The 23,303-nt window shown below is 47.3% G+C and overlaps 1 protein-coding gene across 4 annotated transcripts in view; it reads right to left on the bottom strand.

The window, feature by feature from the left end:
- AHCYL2 (adenosylhomocysteinase like 2) overlaps positions 1-23,303 on the bottom strand; it is a 1,110,190-nt gene that overhangs the window by 652,590 nt on the left and 434,297 nt on the right. For all 4 annotated transcript variants that reach the window (XM_069629580.1, XM_069629582.1, XM_069629581.1 and 1 more), the window contains one exon: positions 9,949-10,092. In XM_069629580.1, coding sequence (XP_069485681.1) covers positions 9,949-10,092 — 144 coding nt within the window. The remainder of the gene's footprint in view (positions 1-9,948; positions 10,093-23,303) is intronic.

Below are 23,303 nucleotides of genomic sequence, written 5' to 3'. Positions count from 1 at the left end.
CTTCAAAGCACTGGCGACGGAAACCACATTAGAGGAAAGCAAAGGTGGGTACCTGTGCACTGGAAGGGCTGGAGTAGAGTCCATGAACGGTCTCCCTCAGGAAGCCCACTAGCTGGAGGAACGACTTTCCGCCCAGCCCTGAGATCACATTTCCCCCTCCTGCACTGCTGCTGGTACGGACACCCCATGACCTATGAGTCAGACAGTGGACTTCAAGCCTTGGTTCCCTTCCCTTGGCCTACATATGTTATAAGCGGTTACAAAGGAGGCTATGTGTGAATTCAGTGCACGAGGTGCAGGACTGTACCAGATGCAAGTTCATGAGGCGGGGACAGTCAAAAAAGGGCATATGCATCACACGGATTCCTTAAACCATGTAACAAATAACATTCACTGTTGGTGTTAAGATTCTTTTTTTTAACGGTTTAATAAAAGGTTTTGAGAAAAACTTAATATCACAGTTAAAAAACAAAAACCAGCGCCAGAGACAATAAAAAAACAAAGTAAATATTTTTTTTGTGAAAATGTCACAGAATGTTAAAAGGGCCACACCCAAATGGATAAAGGAAAAAAACAAATTCCCGGATCCAACCGCCAGGTGGAAAAGCAGGAGCGGAATCTTTTATAGAAGGGAGTGCATGTTCTTGGGTGCATAATGGAGCGTTTACCCATCGGGATTCTTTATTCCAAATTCTATGGTTTCCTTAAACCAGCATCTTTAGAGCAATTTTACAGCCTGACCTGCTGCATGCCAGTCCTTCAAAACAAATTGAAAAGGGAGTCTTCATAGATGAAAGAATAACAAAATCTCCAAATCCACTTAATCTAATTCATAAGAATTGAGATCATATGTCACATGGTAACGCTGGCACTACAAGAGACGTCCTTGGTGGGTAAGCAGGGCACATTTATTTTGTGGGGGTGACATTGGCTCAATAGCCCTTTATGGTTACGGATCATCACTGTAAAAAGTGATGACAGGTGAAACAATGCACTTGCGTTACCTATGCCTGAAGTGCACCATTGGAAGATTTTTCATGTGCTGTGCTTAGATACAATAAGCTTGAGGTGGTCACTGGGGGAAGACTGTGTGGGGATCATGTTGACCAACATCAACCCTCGCAGAGAACTGAGAGGCTTCACGTTGTTAATGTCATCGCTTACAAGGAGCCTGAAGATTCCACCAGAACATGGCAAAGATAAGCCATCCAAAAAATCACAGAGGGTGTAACAGACTCGGCAGAACAGCATAGTCATTCCTGTTTTTATTTGTTGATTTGTAGAGTATCAAATGGAACATAGTCTTTAATCACAATGTAGGACTTTCTCTCCTTCCACTTAAGTTGTTTAATGCCCGTTTGACCACTTGAGTATTTGGAGACTTTCAGAATATCCGATAGTCCTTTCATACCTTATGACGGTGACAGGTTATTGCAAGGAGTTGGGCTTACATGCCCCCTGTGTTTTTTTAGGGGACAAGACAACAGTTGTTTTTAGTTGAGGATCTCTGTGACTTAACACGTTGAATATTAGGAAAAGTACCATGCACAAAAGATTTCTAGGTAGCCCCTTTATGCAATGCACACTGCCTTAATGGCAACTCTTCGCTCTGACTAGCAGGGTAGTGTTCTAGCTGCTTTCTTTTAGAATTGTAAATTATCTTTCTCTGGAAGACCAGCAAAGAGACTATTTGAAGTGTCCAAGCAGGTGAACACAATTGCTCGCAGTTTAGTATGAGCTACAGCAGGTGCAGCGAGTTTTCCATGGCAAGAGTACTCTTAGAATTCTTTTATCGCTAGTAGGATTGTGTAATGCCTAGAGATGTAGAATATGTACAAGTTAAGGTTTTTGTCATGATGGACCTATGGTCAGGATTTCATATTTTTCCCCATTCAAGCATGGTGTGTTCTTGATTATTTATTTAGGCCCATACAGTAATCAGGCAGACTACTATGGTGAGTTTTTGTGAGGGTCTTCAACATATTGGAGACTATTTGAGCATCGTAAGCATGACATTGGAAGGTTTCCTTGCAGGATTTCACTGATGCAAGAGGCTTCATAAATGTAAACAACTATTGGCAGAGTTCTGAGTCTTTTGGTAATTTGCATGAGGTTGAGTGGATGTCAGACAGGAAGTGCCTCAGCTTTACTTGTAATGTGTGTTCCTGCAAGAAGGATGGAAGATGGTCTGCTGTTCTGTAATGCCCCACTAACTGAATGAGGTGGTAGTGGAGTATGTTGAGGTCACCCATTTGCTTGCAGTGGAGAGGTTGAGACACAGTGGGATGGTCTTCAGCTGTACGACAAGGATCTTAGTGCTCAGTAGGTCGATTACAATACGCTGGGATGTTTATGAAAGTCATTATGCACTGTGCTGCAGGTCTGGAAGTTGGTGTTAAACACCCTTTCTAGAATGTCTGCCACAATTGGTATGCTGGAGATGGGGCAGCAGTTCATCAGTTCTTATGGGTGTGCGTTCTACATTTTTAGTGATTGTGTAAATATCGCATATAGCCATGTGTGCATGCTGCCTGTTCAAGAATTGCTTGCAGAGGTCATCTATGTCTTAATATGCTTCTTAATAATGTTGGTGGGACATGGCAAGTCTTGTGATGTGGAGCTGTTCTTAATACTTTGTATGTTTTGGTAGGGGGCTTCAGTTATTCTATGGTTTCAGTATTCCTTTTGCCTCTCAATTGCCTGTAATTAGCCTCGGCAGGGATTTTGCAGCATAACTTATTTGTAGATTTGTTTTGTACCACCTGCATTTGTTAAATGTCTCATAATTGCTTGGCACGTTAGATATTAAATGGCTCCTTAGCTTTGTTATCAGCTTTTAAAATTGTGGTTAACACTTTGGCCAATAAAATTATACATTTTTCCAGTTATGGGTAGATATTGGCAGGCAGTTCTTTCGGCATTCACATTTGGCCATTTGAATGTATGGTGGGGAGGGGTTATACAAAGCATTCATTTTTTTTCAATGTAGTAAGTTTGTTGAATGCAAATTATGTTCGTGCTTAATGTGAAAACCCAGAGGGTATTCTCCCACGTAGATCCCGAGAAAACCTTATTCAGGTGGCCAGGGAAGGGCTGGCGCTCTCAGAACACAACCCTGGATGTTCCAAGGGGGGAATCAGAGTTATGCTCAGGGGAATGCCCCAGTTGAGAGACAGTATTTCATAGGGGAAGAGGAAGGCCAAGTCCTTGAGGCTTTTATATGCGTTCCAAAATCAACCTACCCCTCCCCAATGAATCTTCCTTACCAAAATCGAATAACCCCTTTGTGTTTGGTACCCCCATTATGAACCCAAACAACGTTGCTGTGGGAAACTACATTTCCCAGAGTACCTATTTCCCCAACTCTCAGCGGGCTTTGACAAAATACTAGTTCCCACAATCCCCCCCCTTACTCATTTCACAAACCCTACAAAACTCACCCTTCTGAGCTTACCAAAACCCCTAGGACCAAGGATATAATTTCTTAGAAAACCAGAGCCGTTTACTTGACATGTCCCAATACAAAGAACAGTCAGAGTCAGGCAATTGCTGATAACTACACGCACCCGACAGCCCTTTGTCTTCCCAACAGGGATAAAAAGGTGGAGCATGAGAGCACACTTGGAGCAAGCCCGAATGCACGAGGAAGCAGCCATTCCGGGATGGCAGTTCAATCGAAGGAAAAAGGCAGTGGAAACTGAAAGGACAAAAAAGGGATTGCCCTTTCCAACCCAGAACTGCAAAGCCTTCAATGAAAGAATCGTAAGACAGGGAATCGCAGCTGACGATTTGTATGGCAGATGCAAACGTTACAAAGGGCCCTCCCGCATGGATAGCCAGGGCAGGGAAGAGTTGGCCACTGTGTACCGTCCATGACTCCAACAGAAGAAAAGCCAATGAATTCAGCACAGCCTGGGAGTCGGAGGAAACCGATAGTCGATAGGACTGTGTTAAGCTCAAGGTTGCAGTGGCAACATTTGTGTAAAGGAAAGATAATAGACCAAGGTCTTTTCTGAAAAAACGAGGTAGCAACGTTAGAGTGGTCGGCGCCACGTGGGCACTCATTCGAAAGACTCCGACAAAGGCCCTGCTCTTGAACAAGGAGGATATGGCCAATTGAGAGAACTATAAGAACCAAGAGGCCTTAGGAGAGGTTGATGTGAAATGTCAAAGTGGTCATACATGGCTCAAGCCAAAACCCCTTGTACAGTCGAAAGTCTCACGTTTGACGTGAACTGTGTTACTGAGGGGAACACTGCATAGGTTATGCTAAAGTGAACCCTACACTTACCATAGTGACCCAGCGAGACATGCTCGCCCTTCGGAAGTCTGTGTAATGTGACTAGTGTTTTGGAAAGTAGGTGAAGGTCTTAGCCCAAACGAGGGTGACCCAAATAAAAGGGGAGAAAGTAACCCAGAGAAAGTTGTTTAAAAAGACATTGAGATTCCTGAATACTGGAAGGCGACGATGAATTGAAAGCTCAGGGAACTACATTGTGATGACAAACGTGAACCTGACTGCGGGATGTCCACAGTGAGTTGGCGGTTTGAGCAGGATCGGGGGAGGCTAATGTTGTGCAAAAGATTATAGCCCGGCTGAGGGGAATCCTCGGGTGAAGAGTAATCGCCAGTTGTGGAGAATTTATGGAAGCAAGGAGCTTTGTTTGTTGTTTATCATATCAGGCCCTCTGAAGCAAGAGAATTTGCATAAGAGAGACTTGGGCAAAGAAGACCCTGATATTGGAAAAGGAACGGAGTTTGGACCGGAGAAGCCCAGAGGTGTGCTGTGCTTGTGGGTTCCACATTGCCCCAAGCTTCAAACGTGGGGAAAGGAGATCCAGACCATACCATCCTGACTTCTTTTGTGACACTTTTCTTTTCTTGTAAACATTATCCCGCACTCTTTTTTAGTATAGCGCTAAGGATTGGCAATAGGTTTCTTTCTATAGGCCCTTTTTATTTGAGTAGACTACACTAGGACTGTATTATTTGATGGTCGTAGCTTGCTCCCATTTTAGATTAGGCGTTTAGCTCACCAATTTTTACAGTTTAATTAACACCCTTTAACTGTGACCACTTGTGTCTGTTACTTTGATACCATGTTTTCCTTACATTAATCAATGGTTGATCCAGGCTTGGCCATGAAAAGTGTGTTAAGACATAGGACTAGACTAAAAGAGGGCATCGAGAGTATGGATGTTCTTGAGATAGTCAATGCAACCATTGGTGAAAAACCAGATTGCTCATGCTGTTGATGAATTCTTGGGCTGCATTTTATTGGGGCCGTCTATCCATACATTAAAGTTGCATACCATTGGGAATTTTGTAGGCAAGGTTTTGAGTGATGATCATTAGTTATGCCCATCACTATGAATTTGATGTGAAAGCTTGGGGGTGCATATGTTACCACCATATTGATCATAGTGTTGCCGGCCTATGTGCTCTTGGTGATATACCAATTCTTTTAAAGCATCAACTTCAATATTACTGTGGTGTCTTTCATGTGCTTCGAGTGCCAACCATCCTGCCCCAGAATCGGTTTGCGTTTATTTCGTGGGGAATGGGAGGCAGATGTACAATAGGTGTGTATAATTGGCAAATGTTTCTGTCAGAGCTTTTACGTCTGGTTGATGGTCCTGCATCGTGTTTGGCTTTGGGAGTCATTTTCATATACTGAGCTGACATTTATTAGGCTTACATTTTTTGACAGTTTATGTAAAGCACCATCGGTGGAATAGCGACTGGATAGCTGTTTGCGCTTGTTGGTGCCATTTCCAGGGGCATCCATTGTGAGGTTTAGTAACAAATGTAAGGAGGTTTGGGATAACAAAGAAATCTCTTCCAGAGGCCCACTGCAAGATACTTTACTAGTTTTGTGTGCTCGTCGGAAGTAGATTTTACCTTGGCTGAAGCTCCAGCATGCAGGTTTTTGGTACCAATTACATCAAAGGGGCAGGCAGGCTGAACACGGCTTGGTGGAGGTCAGAAGTTTTAATAGCTAGTATGGCAAGTGGACCAAAAGCATTGCGATTTTTTTTTTACCCCAGCTTATTTCCTTAGTTGTTGGCACAGGTTCCATCTAGGATTTGCTTATTCATTTTCTATAGACAAAATACTTGGGACTCTAACTTTAGAACTGACATTTATTCATTAAACCTTTACTGTTTTTTCAAACTAATCGTGACCTTTCTAAAAATTACTTTCAGAAAAATGCATAACCCTAGCCTCTGGCACTGATCAGCTCTGGGTATGTTAATAGGGTTATTTCATACTTCGATAAGGTGAACGTGCAGGAAGCCATTAGTATCTGGCACACGTTAAGGTATTTAATAGTTGCGTTGTGTCATTACTAGGTTACCGTGTTTGCATAGTTACTTGCTGGCACTATAGTTTCAAAGATTTACATGGTTTGATTCAACAGCCAGCCATTTGAATACAGGGTTTGTTTTGAATTTGAGTGCTAATATTTTAAGAGAGGGTCTAGTCAAGTTGTGGGACAGCAGTGAAAGTGGGCCGGAGCAATCTTGTGGGTAGAGGAGCGGTTTGTTGGGCTTTGTACACCAACATACATGTTGCTGCCATTTCCCACTACGTCCCCACACATAGTGGATGCATTACTTTGTGCTCCAAGACCGATTTTGAGTGGTTTGTGAAATGCAGAGTAGGGGAAGGAGTGTGGCAATGGGTACTGTGTATTGCCTGGGTGTGGAAAGATCTGGCAACTGCCTTTCGCTAGATGCACTGCACGCTAGGTAAGACCCAATCATGTAGTTCAGGGCCACCCAATTGTTCAAGCCACAGGGTCTGCTGGGCACTGAGTGGCAAAGTGGAGGCTTCCATGGTCACTGGGAGATGGGATGTACTGGGCCTTGGGTGATCCTTAGTCCATACAGAGTTATTGATGAATGGTGCTGAAGCACTGGAAATGGGCACGTGAAGATTCAACTGCCATCACATTGAGCTTGTATGTTGCACTAAATACTATAACGCATTTAGGATCTCAGGGTAGCCATAATTATGTATGAGAAAAACGTAAAATTATTTTCAGGGCAGATACTTAATTTGATCAGTTATGTTATGCTATTGTGATTTATACCGCGGACCGCTGCCATTTTCATGGTCTCCAGGCACTATGTCCCCCGTACTCCCTCTAACACACAACCCCATGCCCCAATCCCTCACACTCCCACACATACCTGTTGATATGTATGTAATTGGTAGATTTCGACCATAAGTGCAAGAACAAAGTGCCCACTTTTAAAAAGAAGACTATGGAAACACATTATGTGGCTGGTCAGCCAACCAAACATGGCTACTACTTGGAGCTCCCAGTGAGCTGTGCAATGGAGCAAGATGACGGGAACTGTCTGCCCCCTGAAGAAACTAGCTAACTATTTAGAGAAACCACATGGAGAGTGGAAACACATTCACTCTCCATTCACATTCATTCATTCTCTTCTTCTAGGGAAGGAATTGGGTTTGGCCAGAGAGCAGGCATGCAGTTGGTAGTGGATTAGATGGCCAGCACAGGGCCACAATCCAAAAAGACCATTGAATGCAGTCAAAAATACTGAAGTCTACAAACCCAATGGTACAGGACATTCCATTGAACTACTCTGCTTCACTTCATTAATGTGGAGCATGCTATGGGCTTGTATGTCAATTTTCCATCCCATCTCCCCATTCACCCCCTTCTGACATCACCCTGGGCCGCTGGAATTCACCCTTTGTCGATAAGCCTGCCTCTACTCCTCTTCCTTTCCCCCCTCGCCATTCACCCCTTTGTGACCTCAGCTTGGACTATTGGAATTTACCATCAATCCATCACTTTTCAGCCACACGCGCGCTCTCTCTCTCTCCATCACCTTCTCCCCCATTCACCTGCTAATGTCCTCACCCTGGATGGAATTCCCAAGCCATCTACATGAATACCTTACTGACCACCTGAGCTTCCAACAACTCATTGGCTTTACCAGCAGGCCCACCCAGCTCCTTGCTCTCATCCTACTTACATCTAGCATATGTCGCCCTGCATTGCATTGGCCGAATGGAACAGAACCTCCGATTTCAGCCCGTCACAAATAACTGAAAGTAATGCACCTTTAAATTTAACAACCTTCAATTGGACTTTTTTTACAGGCACATGTAACGAGTTAACTGTGCATGGAAATACCACTCCAAGCATAGGGTTTGCAGATTTTGTGTCACCTTATTGATCCTGCAACTTATAGTTGTTTCAATTTGGTCATCATAAACTGGCCAATAGGATAAGACTGGTCGACTGATTAAGGTGTTCGACCTATTAGCCGAATAAAACAGTTAATGGGGATTGATTGGAAGGAGGGGGGGTAATTTGGGAGCAGGGTTGAGGAGAGAGTGGAAATCTGGGGGTTGTGCAGGAAAATTATTTGGGGCGCAGGAGAAAAGAACAGGGAGCAGCAGAGGAGAAGAGACTCGGAAAGGGGGGCTTCAGAAGGGACGCCCCATGATAAGAGAACAGGGTTAGGTTTGGGAATGGATTGGGGATGGAAAGACAAGTACTGTGTGGGGTGGGTGGGGAGCTGGAAAAGAGGTGCCGAGGCGATTTACCTGCAAATGACAGGAAAAAGAAAAGAATGTAGGGGCTAAGCTGCTCTTAAGCTAGGCCTACACTATAAATAAGATAAAAAAGAAATAAATGAGACGAAGATAACGGGGAAGGAAGAAAGGAAATGAATGAAAACCGAAATGGACAGACAAAAGCAAGACAAGCAAATGGAAGAAGGAAAGGAGGAGGGGAATGAAAAAAGGATGACAGAATGAGGGAGAGATCCAAAAACAAGAAAAAAGGCAAAGAAAGGGCCACAAATATAGTTGGTCGAATTTTAACATTGTACTCTTCCGATGACAAATATAACCTGACGACCAACAGGTGGCGATCAGTCACCACTTAATAAAAAGTGGTGACCACTTTAGTCAGTATTATAAAAAAAAAAATACAGACGTAGTGCAGTAGAGCAGGGTAATTACCAATGGACGATCAGTGTACATGGCGATCCATTTGGAATAAACAGAACCGACTTCACATAATAGCAACAGTCGCTCAACCCTGAAACAATATACACACAACTATCAGATGAACTGATACATGGACACCACTTAAAGTGTGCACAAAATAATAATTGGGCTGGCATCTTACAACTGTTCCCACAATTACGGTTCTGCAACCGTTGGCATTAAAAGGCTTTCAACACCAATGAGAAGACAGAACGCATTAACCCTGAAATTCATGTGACTTTAGGTTAATTCAACAAGTTATTTCCAAGTCAAAACTTGCATCTGCCCTATTGACACCTTTTAAGGATATGTCTGGCAAACAACGGGTATTTTTGTGTAGTGCACAGACATGTCTAAAATGCTATGGGATGGAGAGCAGATCCTTCGCTGCATCAGAGGGATAAAAATGTATTTAAGAGCAGCGAGAAAGAACTAGCAACATATGTCCAGTAATATACGGGTAAAGTCACTGCCCTGGTCAAACGTAATGAACAAGTGAGTTTATGTATCGTGCATACTATCCAGTTCTAAACACTTCCTTCAAATTAGATATGTTATTGCTGCGCGGAATAGAGGCTGGTGTCATCAACAGTGGAGTAAGTTACTACTATTTGACAGCAGAAGGGGCAACAGTGCAAATCTGAAGAAAGTTCCTGATACAGATTCTAGAGAGGGCATAACTAACGAGGCACAACCCCACAAATAGCGTGATGCAAAGGGGACCAAAACTGCCGCAATCCCCTTGTAATTTGCTCCATACTCGTGCATCTTGCAGGTAGGACACACTGCAGGCTCCAAGGAGACCGATCCTTTAGTTGTACAATAAGTGAAAAACCAGCTGCAATCTAAGAACCGAGAGGTTTGTTTAGATGCGTGTTTCAAATGAAAAGCTGCCTGAATGAAAACACAAACCTTGCTCTGCGATTTCAATCTCTCGGCGCCCAAACTCTGCTTGTTTGATGTTTTTCACACAAAAGTCAGTGCTGCCTTTGGAGTTTTTCTGTTGCTTGTCACGTGGCGAAGTTTCATCGTCTGAGCTGTCGGTGTATGAAGCAGCTGGGGTAGGAAAGAGAAGTTTCAGATTACAAATTCAGATAATGCCACTGTAACCTTAGCTGCACTACTCAGGTTCCACTCTAGCCTGAAACCAATAAAGCCACAACATACGAGTTATCCTCCATGCATGAACAGCTCTCGATTGCTTGCGCTACATAAATAACATCCATGCATACAAACAGGCCTTCCCTAAATGTATCCCATCGTTGGGAGCCCTGTGCCCGTTGTCTCACTGGAGAGAACAAGAGTAAGCAGTGAAAAGAGTGGAGAAGCAAGAGGGGAGAGACCATAGAGTTGTAGGAGTCAGTAATACCAGTGTTGCAGGGAAACTGCAGATGCAAGACAGGATTCAGGAAGAAGGAACAAGTTACTTACCTGTAACTTGTTCTCCAGCATGGGTCAGGCATGGATTCACATGCTCATGAATATAAGAATACATAGCAGTATACACATGCACAACCACGGGAGGTGGCAAGGCTCAACATTAAGCATTACATAAACTCAACATTAAGCAACTCTTACCTCCTCACCAGGCCCACCTTCAGGCGAACAGGTTGCGCAGCACTGCTTGGCCGACCCTGGACTCCTCCCTGGAATCACGGTCGACGCAGTAGAATCTCGTCAAGGTGTGCGTCGACCTCCACGTAGCAGCCCCACAGATGTCCAGCAGGGGCACACCAGACAAGAACGCCCTAGTAGCAGCGAACGCTCTGGTCGAGTGGGCTCTCGGACGGCCAAAGGTCGGTTTGCCAACCGATGACAGTGCATGATGCAGCCGAAGAGCCATCTGGAAATGGAGGCCTTCGAGAGGGCCTTCCTTGATTCACAGGTCCAAAGTTCACAAAAAACTGTGATGTCTTCCAGAAACTGTGCGGTCCACATAGAACTTCAGCGATCTAGCTACATCCAGCAAGTGCAAAGTCCTCTCGGCCAGCGACAAAGGTGATGGGAAGAAAACTTGCAACACCAAGGGCTCGTTGAGGTGGAAGTCCGACGGCACCTTGGGCATGAAGGAGGGGTGCGTCCTCAGCACCATCCTCGTCTCGTGGAAAGTCACGTATGGAGGCTTGCAGGATAGGGCCTGCATCTCTCCCACTTGTCGTGCAGAGGTGATGGCCACAAGGAACGCTGTTTTCCACAACAGAAATTTCAATGGTGCTGCATGCAGAGGCTCGAATGGCGGCCCCATGAGCCTGGTCAGCACCACGTTGAGCTCCCACGCCAGGGCCGGAGCCTTAACCAGCAGGAACGATCGGAACAGTCCCTTCATAAATTCCTTCACCAGGCGATGAGACCACAGGGATGACCGTCCCGTAGTTCTGGTGTAACGTGAAATCGCTGCAAGATGGCTCTTGATGGAAGCGTGAGCTAGCCCTGCCTTGGCCAGCGACAGCAGGTACGGCAGCACTTCAGGGGCCATAATTCTCGAGGGGTAATCTTCTGTGCACGGCACCAGAAAGAGAACCTCTTCCACTTGTGTCCGTAGCGCTTTAGAGTTGAGGACGCCCTGGCCTTTGCAAGCACCTCCTTGCAGTCCGCCGGGATATCGTACCCTCCAAACTCGTGCTGCAGGAGCCAGGCAAGTTCAGTGACTCCGGGTCGTGATGGAGGATGGTGCCTCCTTCTCTGGAGAGAAGATCTGAGTCCGTCAGTCTGACTGGGGGGGGGGGACGTTGACAAGTCCAGAAGGAAACCAGATCTGTCTCGGCCACGCCGGTGCGACATGGATCATCCTGCACCGGGACCTCTTGAGTTGGTTGAGTCGGAGCAGCACCGGCAACAGAGGGAACGCATACAGGAACAGGCCGTCCCAGGGGAACGAGAAAGCATCACCCATGCTCCTCGGCTGGGGAAACCTGCTGGCGAACCTCTGGCACTTGGAGTTCGTCGCCATCACAAACAGGTCGATCTGGGGTTTGCCCCATCGTTGGAAAAGTCGATCGACTTGATCCTGACGCAGCTCCCACTCGTGGCACGAGCGCAGCTCCCTGCTGAGTGAGTCGGCAATGACGTTCTTTATTCCTGCTAGATAGAAGAGCAGCAGAAACATCCCCTGGGCGATGGCCCAGTGCCACAGATCCTGGGCCTCGTTGGACAGGGCTGGGGATCTGGTGCCTCCTGCTTCCAGATGTAGAACATCGTGGTGGTGTTGTCGGTGAAGATCCTCACCACCTTGCCCTTGAGGGACGGGAGAAACAACCCGAGGGCCCAGAACACTGCTCGGAGCTCCAGGATGTTGATGTGGAGTGACCTCTCCTCCAGGAGCCAAAGGCCTCTCGCGTGAAGATCTGATGTGCACCCCCCATCCCTCCTGGGAGGCGTCAGTCGTCACCGTCTCCTGATGTACCGGGGTCTGAAAGTCCTTGCCCGCCGCGAGATGCACGCGGGTGCCCAACCATCGGATCGCTTGGCGGAAAGCCTCGTTCAGCGGGATCCTGTCTTCGAAGCTGCCCGTCGCTTGTATCCAACGGGCGTCGAGGAACTCTTGTAAAGGACACATCCGTAGCCTGCACAGGCACACCAGGTGGATGCATGAGGACATCATTTCGAGCAGGGACTTGATGGATCTATCTCACCCTGGCCACGTCTGTGGCCAGCAGGCGCTGCACCTTGCCCAAGATGGCCTTTATCTTTCCTCCGACGGTGAGGCCAATCGCACCACTGTATCGAGCTTGGCTCCCAGAAACAGTGCGACCTGCGACGGGACCTGGTGGGATTTTGAGTAGTTAATGGAGAATCCCAGGTCTGTGAGAATTTGGATGGTCTCCGCTGTGTGTTTGACGGCGAGTTCTCTTGTCCTTGCACGGATGAGCCAATTGTCCAGGTAAGGGTAGACGTGGATCCACTGCAGGTGCAGCCGCGCCGCCACTGGTGCGAGGCACTAGGTAAACACCCTGGGTGCCAACTTCAGCCCGAATGGTAGGGCCTTGAATTGGTAGTGCCGCCCCTGGACTACGAATCTGAGAAACTTTCGGTGTCCTATTAGAATGGGGGAAGTACAGCGACGATAGGAAGTCGCCCTCCTCCAGCTGTTCCAGCAAATGCTGGAGGGTGACCATCTTGAACTTTTGCACCTTGATGTATTTGTTTAACCGCCGCAGGTCCAGGATGGGGCACCAACCACCTGTCTTCTTTCTGACGAGAAAGTACCTTGAGTATACTCAAGAGCCCCGGAGCCTCTTGGGGACGAGCTCAATGGCACCTTTCTTGAGCATCGCCCTTACTTCTAACAGCAGTTGAGGGACACGATGTTCCTTCCTGGCCACGGGAGGAATGCAGGGCACTTCCTTAGAAATTCGAGAGAGTGCCCGTGGGCCAGGGCATCCAGCACCCAACAGTCAGTGGAGATGGACTCCCACACGCTGACGAACTTCGCCAGCCGGCCTCCCACCTGGGTGCTCAGGTGAGGGCCCGACGCTACGGCCGGTTCAGTCCTGCTTGGAGGCATCCTTGCCAACTTGGCCACAACAAGATCCTCCTTACTTGCCACGTCCTCTTTAGGCCTCCTGCGACGAGGAGCAGGCCGCCTGGCGGTACGTCAAGGAGCCGCCGCTGGATCCCTTGGAGACACCTTGTCTGCCTCCGGCGTTCCGAAAGGGTGGCCGTTGTTGCTGCAACACTCCCAAGGCCCGAGCCGTCTCCGTGTCGGTCTTGATGGCCTGAAGTGACTCACCCACTGTTTTTCCAAACAGGTTGTTCCCGTCGAAGGGCATGTCCAAAACTCTGGTTTGCACGTCCTGGCGGAAATCAGTTGCCTTGAGCCATCCCCGCCGTCGAAGGCAAACACTGTTGTCAGCAATATCCGTGGCCACCATTATGGCATGGTCCGACGCCACCTCACCTTGCTGCAGGATCTCCAGGGCCTCCGACCTCTTGTTGTCCGGTAGGAAGTCCAGCACGGGAGCGATCTTGTACCTCAGCTCCCTGTCATAGCGGGCCACAATCGCTAGGGCGTTGGCTTCCTTAATCGTCGTTGCCGCAGACGAGCTGACTCGTCGTCCTATGGCGTCCAGCTTCTTTCCCTCGCCGTCAGGTGGGGAGGTCGAAGTTGAGGATGACGCCCCCGCCGCCACCGCCTTCTTGGCCGCCGCTGAGACGACTGAATACGAAGTCAGCTGTGCCCTAAGGCACAAAGGTGCGGAATCGGGGACCCGGTACTACTTCTCGTACCCATCCCTCTTGGCAGGCGTCATGGACGGGTTCTTCAGGAGAGCAAGTCCCTCCTCCCAGATGATGTCAATCAATTGTACCGCGTGGACTGTCTTCCATCTTGCACCACTTCTGTTCCTCAGGGCAGAGCTGAAAAAGCTTGGATGCCCTGGCAATCATGGCGTGGAGAGCGCCAATTTCGTCGGGCGGGGAGGCCCGAGGGAGTGGTGATGGAAGGCCAATCCTGTCACCACCGTCCCAGTCGTGGCCGTGGCTGTATCCGTTCCAGTGTCATCCCCTGAGACAGGGGAAGGAGATGAAGGCTGAGCGTGCCGGAGGATGAACTCTCCTCCGCTTGTTCAGAGCCGGGCCCGTCGGGAAGCCCTCCGTTGGGTCGTCCGTTGGGGTGAGGGGCAATCTCGTCCTTATCTCCGTGCAGAAGGTTTGAATTGCCATCAAAATGGCCACCAAATTGTCCTGAGGCTCGGGCACCGGCTGCGGCAGGCGCGATGGTTGCTCCTCCAGGGGAGTCTCATCGGCGCCACCGTCGCTCTTGGTCTGCCTCCTCGGGGTTACCCTGTGGGACCTCCTCAAACCTCTTGTTGAGACCCTGCACAACGTCAACCAGCTCCTCCTCAGAGGCTCTATCCGTGTCAGCCACCGCCCCCCATCTTTTTCCACCAGTGTCTTCATGGGGGTCTTATCGATGGGCTGAAAAAATTATTTCCTCCGTGGTGGCAGGGAAACTCTGGGCCCCGAGGTCACCTCCACTGGGTTAGCCTCCACAGGCTTCGCCAGGGCCGCCGCGACTCCCTCAATAGAGGCCTTCACCGGGTGAATCAAGGCCTTCACCACCTTGGGCACGCTTGAGGCCTTCACCTTGGGGGAGGGGTCACCGCCTCGCTCCCCCTCGGCTGATCCCTTCGAGATCAACCGGGGCCTCTCCAGAAGCTTAGCCGGGTTCTCGGATTTTCTCTTTCCTGAGCCAGAGCATTGGCTCGTGGTTGATGGCATTGGTAAAAGTGCGGCCTGCCTGGTAGCCGAGGAGCCCAACCCTTCGGCGCTCCCGGTGCCCGCGGACTCGCGGTGCTTTGCCTTCCGTTGGGCCCCCATTCGGCGGGCCACCCTCACAGGACTTAGTAGACCGCTCTGACTTCTCACCTGCTGGGCCCTTCTCCAGCCAGCTGGTGAGGCGGGACCGACGATCCCTCAGTCCGTCCGACAGGTTCTTGCAAAACGCAAAGTCCTTTTCCTTGTCTTTGTAAAGGCAGTAGAGGCATCTCGAATGCTCGTCCTCCTTGAAAACATTCTGTAATCCGCATCCAGGGCAGTTCCTGAACAGCTTGGATCCGGGTGTCAAGCTTCCCTTGTCCTGGGCCATGTCCACGAGGTAGGCCTCAGATCTTCCGGAATCTTCCAAGAAGTGTAACTCGACGAAAACTTTGCCCTTGAGGGGCGTAGAAAATTCAGAAACGGGTCCCCGTTGATCGGAGTAGAAACTGAGCTTGAGGCTCGATTGACCGTAAAAATTCGAAAAATCCTTGAAAAAACGCAAAACACAGTAAAAGTTTGAGAGCTATAGCACGAGGACTCCCAACACTTGAACGTGCAATAAACATCTGAGGATGGCTGCCAGGGGCGGGGCTTAGGGAGAGGGCAGTCATTGGCTGGGGGCAGTATGACCCAGAGACCAGTGATTGGTTACTAAGAAAGACAGATCAGAAACGAAACTGATAATGATTCTCTTTACCGAGGATTCCCAGCCTGACGGGGAATATATTCATGAGCATGTGAATCCATGCCAGACCCCATGCTGGAGAAGATGGGCATAGCAGGATACACCACCATGAGTACGTGATGCAGAGGAAATCCTGCATGAGAAGAGAGACAGGAAAAGCACCAAGGATCAAACAAGTCCATAAAGTCCAAGTCAAGCATTTGCAACAACACAGTGACGATAGAGCAATAGTGTATCAAGACAACAGCTGGAATGGAATGATAGGATAAGATATGGCATTTATAACGCGCCTACACACAAGTGTTGGCACCAACACAGAGATAATACTAAGACATACAGTCACAATTTCCTGCAGCTTTTCTTTTCAAATCACTGACAAATACAGAAAAAACTAATATAAAGGCACACAGTGATTGCCGATTTTGTTATAATCCTTTTCCTCTCAGCAACCCCCACCCTCCAAGCAATTAGACTTAACTCCTCTGATTTGAAGGCAAGTGGCAGACAGTGGGAACACAATGGGGAAATCGTTTTGGGTTCCGTTTGCAAAATGCAATGCACTGTTTGGAACAGATTCAAGGGCAAAAAAAATGTTTTTCACTTATTCCTACAGGCACAATATGAAGGGAAGAAAAACAATTGAAAAATCGTTTTGCCACACCTAAAAATAAACAGGCAGGACCTTACATTTGGGTCAGAGCACAATGGGAACCAAGGGGCAATTTCGTTTTTCCCACCACACATGCAAAGGAAATATAGGGCTTTACCTGATCTACAATGCAGGTAATCGATGTAGAATTTAATTTTGCACCCTGCACACTCCCTTGGAAACAGGGTTTTGGGGAATAATTCTTTTGGATTCAGGACCATCTCTTTCTGTACCAAATTGGGGGGTTTCTAACAGTCAATCAAATCTTTATGTCTTACACCGGCTCAAAACACACTGGGGGGAGCTTGTTGTGAATGCTAACCAAACATCCCATGATTTCTATAGGGGAATTAATTGATTTACTTTAAATATGCTAAGGATCTACACAGACAGGGTATTTAGCTATGAGGAAATAAACAATACTTGAAAATGAAGGGCCTACACAGTCTATGGCTTTGGGATAGTTTTACTGACAGGAGAGGCCTTGTAGTGGGCATCATGGAACAGCAGAGCAGTCAAGTATAGTTCCCTCTGGCTCCTCCAAGGGGTCCCAGTCAGCATATATGTCTCCTGGTCTCCACTGCAAGGATTGGGGACTCTCTGCTTGGGTGTTTCTCGCAAGAGTACAGCAGAAGGTTACCTCCTGGAATAAAGTGAAAAAGACTAGTTCTGATGCAAACTGGTCTACGTATAGGGCAAATGACATCACAAACTTGTCATAATTCACATGGATGGGATTGTTTGGTTCTCTCCACCATCCTCCCATCTGTGTGCTAATAGGACAAGGAGCTGAGGGGTGTGAGTTAGGAAAGCTGAGTGAGGAGAAAGCTTTGTCATCCCAAACTGACATGTGGGTTTGGAATGTTTAAACTCTGAATCTATCAAGATGGCAAGTACCCCAATGTTTCAAATCTTTACATGTATGTATATATGTTTAAGGCAAATCGGATTATACGAATCTGCAGTCGGCATGCCCTTCCTGTGCAGAGATAGTTTTTCTTCATTTGTGAAGATAAAAAACTTTGGAAATTAACCTATAAATTATATGGTGACTAATCAATGAAGACATTATTGATGATTAACCTATATACTGTATGGTGACGGACCAATGACGACAACTGACAATGACCACAATAAAAAGCAAATTGTAATTGATGTGGTACGGTTTTCTATTAATATAGAAAGAAAGTACAATCTAATTTAGCTAGCGCACTGCTCATTGGGTCCGGACAAAAGTAAAAAAGCCATTGCATTTATTGTTACGGTCACAACATACTGAACCCTTGCGTGCAGACAGCCAAGAACCACCTATAGGACTCGTCCTGGTGCAAAATCCTAACTTGACCGCACGCTTTTTAAAAGGACCATCTATTGCCACTGTGGTTTCCATCAATGGCAGTGTATTTCTTTGTATTTTTAAGCATTGGACCCCGATTGATTGTTGACAACCAGACCTCCCTCTCAGGGACAAGCAGAGGAAAGGTCGGTGAGGTTAAAGTGTTATTTCAGTAGAAATGACCAGCTGCATGTACAATTCTGTAAGACATGGCTTTTAAACTTACACACAATATATTTTACACAAAGCATGTTAAAGGTATCTGGGCCTTATATCCATGTGTAATGTCATTCCTTTAATCTCACAGTTGCTGAAGACCCGATTCCTTGATTGTCCATACACTGGGCCATTATATGAGAACACCATGTTCACCTTGAAACTAGGTTGGCACTTCGCTTTGCATACTGTCAATGGGATGAGGAAAAGGGAAGTTCTTTTATTTCTTATAATTGCAATAAACTTAGTTTCATTTGAGATTTCTGGATCACAATCATGTATTACATTGAAGATATTGTACATGCCATCGGTCTCCAAGTAAAAGTATAGCGTTCCATGGATTTAGTAGAACAGCATTTTAAGCCACGTATTTCTCTTTCCTTGCTGAAATGCATTGCGCTTGTCGTCGCACTTCTGAACTTCCAAGTACACTTCTTCATTTGAGATTTAGGTCTGCCTTTAGTTCAATAGGCCTCATGTCTGACCACACCATTTCTGTGCCGGCTTTAGGCTTCAATGGGACACCACAAATCACTCTGGCCACTTTATTTCTGGCATTCAGGGGCTATATTTTACCCCAGAATTCGAAAACCAGGCGCAGCCATGACCAGGGTCAAACTACCAGTTATGCGTCCAATGACATCAGCCTCTGCCCCTTCTCTCCTTTCCAGGCCATAACAGCGAGGAGTTGGAAGGTAAGCATTCTAGCGGTGTGTGAGCTAATGACTATCGAGAAGAATCTGTTTGTTGACCAACTTGTACATACTGGGAACTTCCACACCCCATCATTTAACACCATCCAAATCAGATAGGTGGACATAGACTTGCTGCATAACTAGAAGGCTACGGTCAAGGTGATTGACTTAACTGGATGCGTGATCAGGAACAGATATCCATGGCTGTGTAATACAAAGCAATGCAGAATCTAAATGGCCACTCAATGTTATCAAAGGGAACATGCTGTTGAAAGGCCAATAACGCATCCTTCATCCTTATATCATTGGTATACCTACCCTGTTGCACAGAACAGACACTTGCCCCCGAACAACCTAGCACACTTGGAGATTTTTCAAGGTCACAATGATGGCCTCCAGCACAAGAATCGTGATGCAACACAGAGTGCTCTGCTGTACGCAGGTAATTAAGGGATGGAATGGTCTCATTCTGTTTTAACAACCTTCTCCCTACCCCCCCATAAACACACTGATAAGTCTACAGTGATTGTCACTTCCATAAGAAGGTAGAATAAAGGCACCACCATGAGATTCTGCTCATGCACTCACAAGCCACGACCACATTCTAAATGGAAAAAGGCATGAAGTCTAATTGGGGTCCTCCTGATCCCAAAGTCAGATTATGTGATAAATTACTTAAATGGAACTCCTTTTAACCAGCATTGGTATCTTTCATAGATTCACATGAGGAATATTCCCAGTCATCAGGCTGGGAATCCTCAGTAACAGCAGTTTAAACTTAGACTTTGTCACTTTACTCTAGAATAGTCACTTTTGGGTCCTACTGCTCCAGCCAATAGGAACATCTACATCTTCGCTCCTCCCCTGTCAGCCATCTTCAGATTTTGGCAATCTCACGCGAGTAGCAATATGAGCCAAAAGATGAGTCCAAGAGGTAGACGGGAGGGTCGCATGTGAATCCAGGAACGATACCAATGCTGGAGAATAGGAATTACAGGTAAGTAACGTATTCCTTATCCAGCATTGGATCTTTCATAGATTTAGATGCAGTGAATTGATCACAAAGCAGTATTAACAAACAATACCCATGGGCAGAGGCAAGTTCCATGCAGAACCTTACCACTGGAGACTCACTAACCTCACGTATACAGGTTCCGTAGAAATGATTGTCCAAAACTAGAATCTGCTGCAGAATCAGTGACAGTTGAATCTCGTGAACGTGTGCACTAATCTCCAGGTGGCTACACAAACGTCCAGCAGCAGAATCCTGGTGAGGAAAGCAGTAGTAGCCACCACTGCCATGGTGGAGTGGGCTTGGGGTCTGCCCAGAAGAGGTCTGCCAGCCTGTTGATAGCAGAAGGAAATGCAAGCTGCAATCCACCCTGATGCAGACGTTTTAGACAACGCCTTCCCTAGTCCAGACGACCCAAATGTTACAAACAGTTGGTCTGTGAGACAGAATCATCTTGTACATGCAACATAGTACTTAAGGGCATGTACCACATCTAAGGAATGTAATGACCATTCGACTGGTGATGCAAGTGTGCCAAAGAACACTGGTAAGACCACGGGTTCAGAAGGTGGATGGTACCTTAGGCATAATGTAGGGTTAGTGTGTATGACTTTAGCCTTGTGGAATGTCAAATAAGGAACTTTGCAAGAAAAAACCTGGATTTCACCCACTCTTCTGGCAGATGTTATGGCCACCAAAAAGGCGGTCTTTCAAGAGAGATATTTGATGGATGCCCTGTGCAGAGGCTCAAAGGGTGGTTTCATCAGCCTCAAAAGTTCAACATTTAATTCCCATGCGGGCGCTGGGCATTTGACAGGCAGAAAAGGCCTGAACAACCCCTGCAAAATATCCTTCACCAGCCGGTGAGTCCAAAGGGAACGGACACCCGGAAACTGGTTGTATCTGGAAGTCACAGCCTTGATCGTGTGCCAAGCCTGCTTGAGCCAGGGATAGCAGATGTGGTCAAATGTCCTGCAGCCGGCTGGTGGGAGGCCACAAATGACGACTCCTGCACCACACCTGAAAGCACTTCCGCTTATCTTCTAACACACCAAAGTAGACGGCGCTCTATCATGGGCCAGAACCTCTTGACAGTCTTCTGGGAGCGACAAGGGTCTGAATTCGAAGAACAGAGGAGCCAGGCTCTCGGATTGAGTGAGGCTGGGCCGTGGTGCAGTACTGCACCCGGATTCCTGGACAGCAGACTCTGGTGTGGTTTCAACCCGATTGGAGTAGCTGAAGAGGGCGAGGGGGTCCGAGTACCAGAACTGCCTCGGCCACGCAGGGGCCACCAATATCCGTTTGCACTGATATAGTCTGAAAGTGTTGGTGACTCGCGCCACCAACAGAATTGTAGGGATTGCGTACAGGAACTTCCCTTGGCATTAAACATGTAGACGGTCATGAGCAAAATACAAGACACCAAATGCGAATACACAGCTCTGCAAGAGGATCCCATCCTTGTTGCTTTTCACCCTCTGACTTGGTCCAATGTGCTAAAGGTGGCAGAAGTGGTAGGATTCTGAATGCAAAAGTTTAGCGACTGGCGCGGAAGGCCCACATCTCCCAGGACGTCAACACAGTCTTTCCAACATCGGGCGCAAAGGATTCCACGTACGGGACACATAAAACAGAGCTGCGTAAACACCTTAAACCCACTGCTAACCCAGGACACTGTGCTCAACAATGGAGTACCGTTGTGTGCTTGTTTTCCATGTTTTTGGTTCTTGCTCCCCAATTTACCCTCTGTCTGTTCCTGGAGCCATCTGTGGATGCCCCTTGCTGATTTTGTTGCTATCACAGGCAGATCTGAGCCCTGTATCCTCATAATGTGTGCTTTTGGCTCCCCTACTGGATATTCCCTGTTTTCCTGCTGGACTTCTTCTGGGATTGGTTCTGGTTTCTGCTGCTTACTTATCCTTCCCTGGAACTGTGTCTTGGTATCATCCTTAGTCTTGTCCTCATGGTGTTGGGTAGCCCCAACATTTGTTTTCAGTTCTGGTTTGTTTTCGTTTTTTTCATAGTCTTACTATATGGACAGGTTTCCTGTCCACTCCCTGGATCTTCTTGTACGCTGGACTTTGGCACTACCAGACTATCCTTGCTGTCTCTAGATTGAGTTGCTAATAAATCCATTACTAGCACAGTGAGATTTTCTGTCGTACATCAAATGTAGTGTGGCATCGTCCACTTTGGCCTCCATGACAGGTTGGATGGCCTAGCAAAAAGTAATAACGGTCATTATTCATGGGGCTTCCAGTCTGAGGGTTCAGCGATGATATATTTTATTTGTATTGCGCTCATACACAAGTGTTTCCATCTCCAGTAGTGATCCATCAAGGCAGTAAAATCTGATTTTCGAGAGCTTATGTGCCAGATTCCACATCCACATTCTGTCATCATTGGTAATGGGAGCACTAGTCGGGAAGAACATAAGCAGACTTGTTTCTTGGGGCAGGTGACTGCCCGGGCAGCAGAGCTAAATAGCTCAGGCGGAGTCGGAGGGGGGCACCACAGAAAGCTGCCCCACCCACACAGAAAGGTGTCTGAGCTCGGTGGAGGAAAAGGTGAGCATTCCTTTTTTGTTTAAACAAAAGAATGCATATTGGGAACGCAGCCTCCAAGATACTCTGGAGACTCACACCATGTGCCCCTTGGTGTTGACAGAGCCTTTAAAGTGGGGGTCATTTATTAGTGATGGTTCATTTAAGGAGCCATTGTTTTTACACCGCATGTGCTTAACATTTCAGTGTTAATAACTGAACATGGGGCATTTTTATTCTAAAGGCCAGCACAAAGCATCAGTTAGCTGACCAAACCTACGCATTTTCCAAGAGAATTGAAGTGCCACACAGAAAACGTATTAAACTATTGTGTGGGAGTGAGGGGTCGTTTGCGGCCCCTTGCACGTTATGGACCACTTGCTCGTGCAATAGTGGCGGATGCCTCCATTGCCCGTATGCTAACATTAGCATAAGTGGGGCTATTGCCGGATACACCCGACTTCCATCTTTGGACTAGGCCTCACTTCGATAATACGAAAAGGCTTCTCTCCCCTCTGCAGCGCCGCGCGCTCATGGCCCCCCGCCTTTTCCTCCCAGTCCGAAAGCTTCACAACTCCCTTTCTTACGGATGCGCCGGGGATAATTGAAACAAATCACAATGCACCATCTCACTCTTCCTCTGTGATCACTGTCCTGTGTGTGAACCGGTTCGAACCATGCCTTGTAGCTCATCCATCGACAAACCTGCCCCTGCTCCCTTGCCCCCGCTGTTGGAAAATGACTGCCAATGTAACCCTGTGCCCTCCTAAGGTATTCTCCTGATGTACCAGAAGTGTGACCCTGCTGTGCAGGCCACCCCAGAGCGCCCCAAAAAACCCAGACCTCTGTCACAGTATATTGTGCCCTAAAACC

This window comes from Ambystoma mexicanum, chromosome 12 (genome assembly GCF_040938575.1).
Source record: "Ambystoma mexicanum isolate Mex_15411 chromosome 12, UKY_AmexF1_1, whole genome shotgun sequence".
Taxonomy (NCBI): Eukaryota; Metazoa; Chordata; class Amphibia; order Caudata; family Ambystomatidae; genus Ambystoma; species Ambystoma mexicanum.
Note: the sequence above shows the minus strand (reverse complement) of the source record. Positions and strands in the feature narration are given on the sequence as shown.